General features: G+C 39.1%; 1 protein-coding gene across 2 annotated transcripts in view; it reads right to left on the bottom strand.

The window, feature by feature from the left end:
* cdh4 (cadherin 4, type 1, R-cadherin (retinal)) overlaps positions 1–2680 on the bottom strand; it is a 299509-nt gene extending 296829 nt beyond the window's left edge. Inside the window, exons 1-2 of one of the 2 annotated variants that reach the window (XM_077203296.1) lie at positions 2470–2680; positions 80–191 (exon numbers count right to left, since the gene is read on the bottom strand). In XM_077203296.1, the coding sequence (XP_077059411.1) occupies positions 80–191; positions 2470–2535 (178 nt within the window). In that variant the 5' untranslated portion in view covers positions 2536–2680. The remainder of the gene's footprint in view (positions 1–79; positions 192–2469) is intronic. The other variant, XM_077203297.1, reaches the window with a different exon arrangement.
* Positions 2681–2908: the final 228 nt, after the last annotated feature.

Below are 2908 nucleotides of genomic sequence, written 5' to 3'. Positions count from 1 at the left end.
AAGCTCCTCTAAGATTAAGACACACACACACACACAAATAAACCTGTGGCGAATCATGCAATGCACTGCAAGCTCTTACCTTTGTGAATGTTCAGGCCTTGCAGCACACCCCTGGGGACAAATATGGTGTAGGAGCTCTGGGAGAAACCTGGTCTGCATGGAGCGATGGTCTGAGCATTTCCGTGACTCCCCTGAGAAAGACAGACATTATTGGCTATGAAGACACAGGAGAGGGGAAGTGGTTAGGCAAATTGATTTGTGACCACAGGGTTGTGGTTCTTATTCAAGGTTATCGAAACCGATATAAATACCTTCAGGAGGCAAACTCACAGAGCAGGGATGCAACCGTTTACTGTTAGGGATTGAAAAACTGTTCAATAAACAAGTTTCAAACCTTTTTTTTTTTTTTTTGTCTTATGTACCCTTGATTACGGCAAACCAGAAATGTGTTCCTTAATATAATATAACTTTATTTTGAATATTACTAATAATTCACTTTTAATCAGTTATATTATAAACACTATTGTCAGTCAATATCATTCATTAATATATCATTAATATCAGTACAACCGATCAAGTAAATAAATCAATAAGTGAAATAAAAAAAAAAGTATAAATAAACGTGTCAAACATATCCTAATAAATATGTTGTTATGCAAATCTATAAATCTAGAACCCTTTTTTACTTTTTTATTTTATATAATTCCTTAAAATATTCTGAAAAAATCTTGAGAATAATCATCAAGATTAATTATTTGAATAATTTTTTTAATTATTTAAAAAATATTTGTAGCTCTAACAAAGCTAAATATTTCCAAGTACCACCTGTAACCTGCTTAAATACCTCCGGAGTGCATGTACCCTTGGCTACGAATCACTGCTTTACTCCGGTTGAGTATTTGAATATTACAATAATTCCATGAAAATACGCAAATTAACAATTTCTACATAAAAAGCAACAAATCTGTGATTTAATTCTCATTTAGAGTCATGCATTCTCATGCCCTGATGGTGGTTTTTAAAAAAATTTATACGAGTGAAAACATCAAGAGCTTCTCTAAAAAATTAACAAGAGCAAAATGAGACTGTTTGATGATTAAAATAAACCGAGGGCGAAAACGAGGATGCGATGGAAGACAGGAAGTGCAGAAGAAAGAAGGTTGCACTGGAGTTCTGCCATGTGAATCAGTAGAGAAATTGTGCCCATTACAGTGGCATCTATTTTAGGATAGTGACCTAGTGTGTGTGTGTGTGTGTGTGTGTGTGTGTGTGTGTGTGTGTGTGTGTGTGTGTGTGTGTGTGTGTGTGTGTGTGTGTGTGTGTGTGTGCATCAATGGATAGTGCTCACCATGGAGATTTAGCATAATTAGATGGTGGGTCATATTCAGGTTATCCTAGTCTCAGTATGGTGGGCTTTTCTAAAACAATTCAGGGTTCAAGCTCAGGCCTCGCTGTGTCTAAACTGAACGAGAGGTTGCCTTTAGGGGTCTCTCTCTCTCTCTCTCTCTCTCTCTCTCTCTCTCTCTCTCTCTCTCTCTCTCTCTACTATTTTTTCTATTCTGGAACCCAGACAACTATGAACCTGAAAAAATCAAGACAACAAAGAGCCGACGCTCTAAGCTCTTTCATATATCCACGGAGGAACAGTCTGTCAAAGCATCCCTACAGATCACATTAGTCAGAGGGCTGTGAGATGGTTACTTTCTAAAGCAGCGCTGCCTCTGCCCACCATGTGAATGCAGCTCTATAGCTATATTTCACCCCCAGATACAGATTTTATTCTGAATGAGTCATCAAAGAGAATGTCAATATCTGCCATACATCCAACAGGGTAATATGCGTCTTATTTCCAGAACTTATATTTACTCAACACCCCAGCACCTCCTAGATTTCATTTACTGGTATATGTGTGTGTTTCTCCTTGAAAGAGTAATTCCTAAACGTAAGACATTACAGACCAAAGCAACTAGTTCCCTAGTATGATACAAGTTAAATCACTTCTTATGTTCCTATTAAGAATGGGATAAGTAATACTCTATGACATGAATCTTAATATTAATACAATTGATTTGCATATTCACATACTCCTCCGATAACGACAGAGCCGCACTATTATCAGACACACCACAGGCATCGCCGCATCCTCTGCAATGTGTGTTAAAAGTGCAGCTGCAAGCCACTGCAGCTTACTGATAGACGACCAGTGTTCAACACAAACTGATTTTATCGTCTGAATGTTATTTAAAAGAAAGAAGAAGAAGAAATCGCCTGTTATAGAAGTGCCAAGAAGGCAATTTTTGCTTTCCAAACAGTCAAAGTGAACGCTCGATGCACCACTGTATTGTTTTAGTTAGTACGCACATAAAACGCACAAATACAAGTGCACTATTCTATATGTCCAGCTTACGAGTGTCTGATTTCAAGTGCTATTACTTCCAGGATGTTTGTAAATAAAACATTTGGACTTACCAAAGATGTGCCCACAACTAAGGCACACGCCACAAGAACCGCGCAGCCGGTTTTCATTTTTGCCATCAGCAGAGGCAGGTGTTTGTTATTCACAAACGTGGAGATAATTCCTGTGAGATGTGCTGTCGGTAGCAGGGTTCCGCTGAGCGATGCGCAGAGAATATTGTCCCGCTCGGTCTTTCGCCCTACTGCAGGTGGACAGGGGCTGTTCAGGCTCAGCACCACGGCGTCACAACCCATACAACTCCTCCTACCGCAGCGTACTACTTAAAGACACACACTGAGACGCACTACAGCACGCATGCTTGACAGTTAACCAGCCAAGTACATTCTACATATCTATTTCAGATTCAAATAACTTGCAGCTGAAATCAGGTAGCGAATTAATAAACAGGGGTTAGAGGGGGTCTGACCATCCTAAATAAAAATTTGCATCCTC

Source organism: Siphateles boraxobius, unplaced genomic scaffold, assembly GCF_051911475.1.
Source record: "Siphateles boraxobius isolate OS27281-9 unplaced genomic scaffold, OSU_SipBor_1 5, whole genome shotgun sequence".
NCBI lineage: Eukaryota > Metazoa > Chordata > Actinopteri > Cypriniformes > Leuciscidae > Siphateles > Siphateles boraxobius.
The sequence above is the reverse complement of the archived record's forward strand: the minus strand, read 5'-3'. Positions and strand labels throughout refer to the sequence as shown.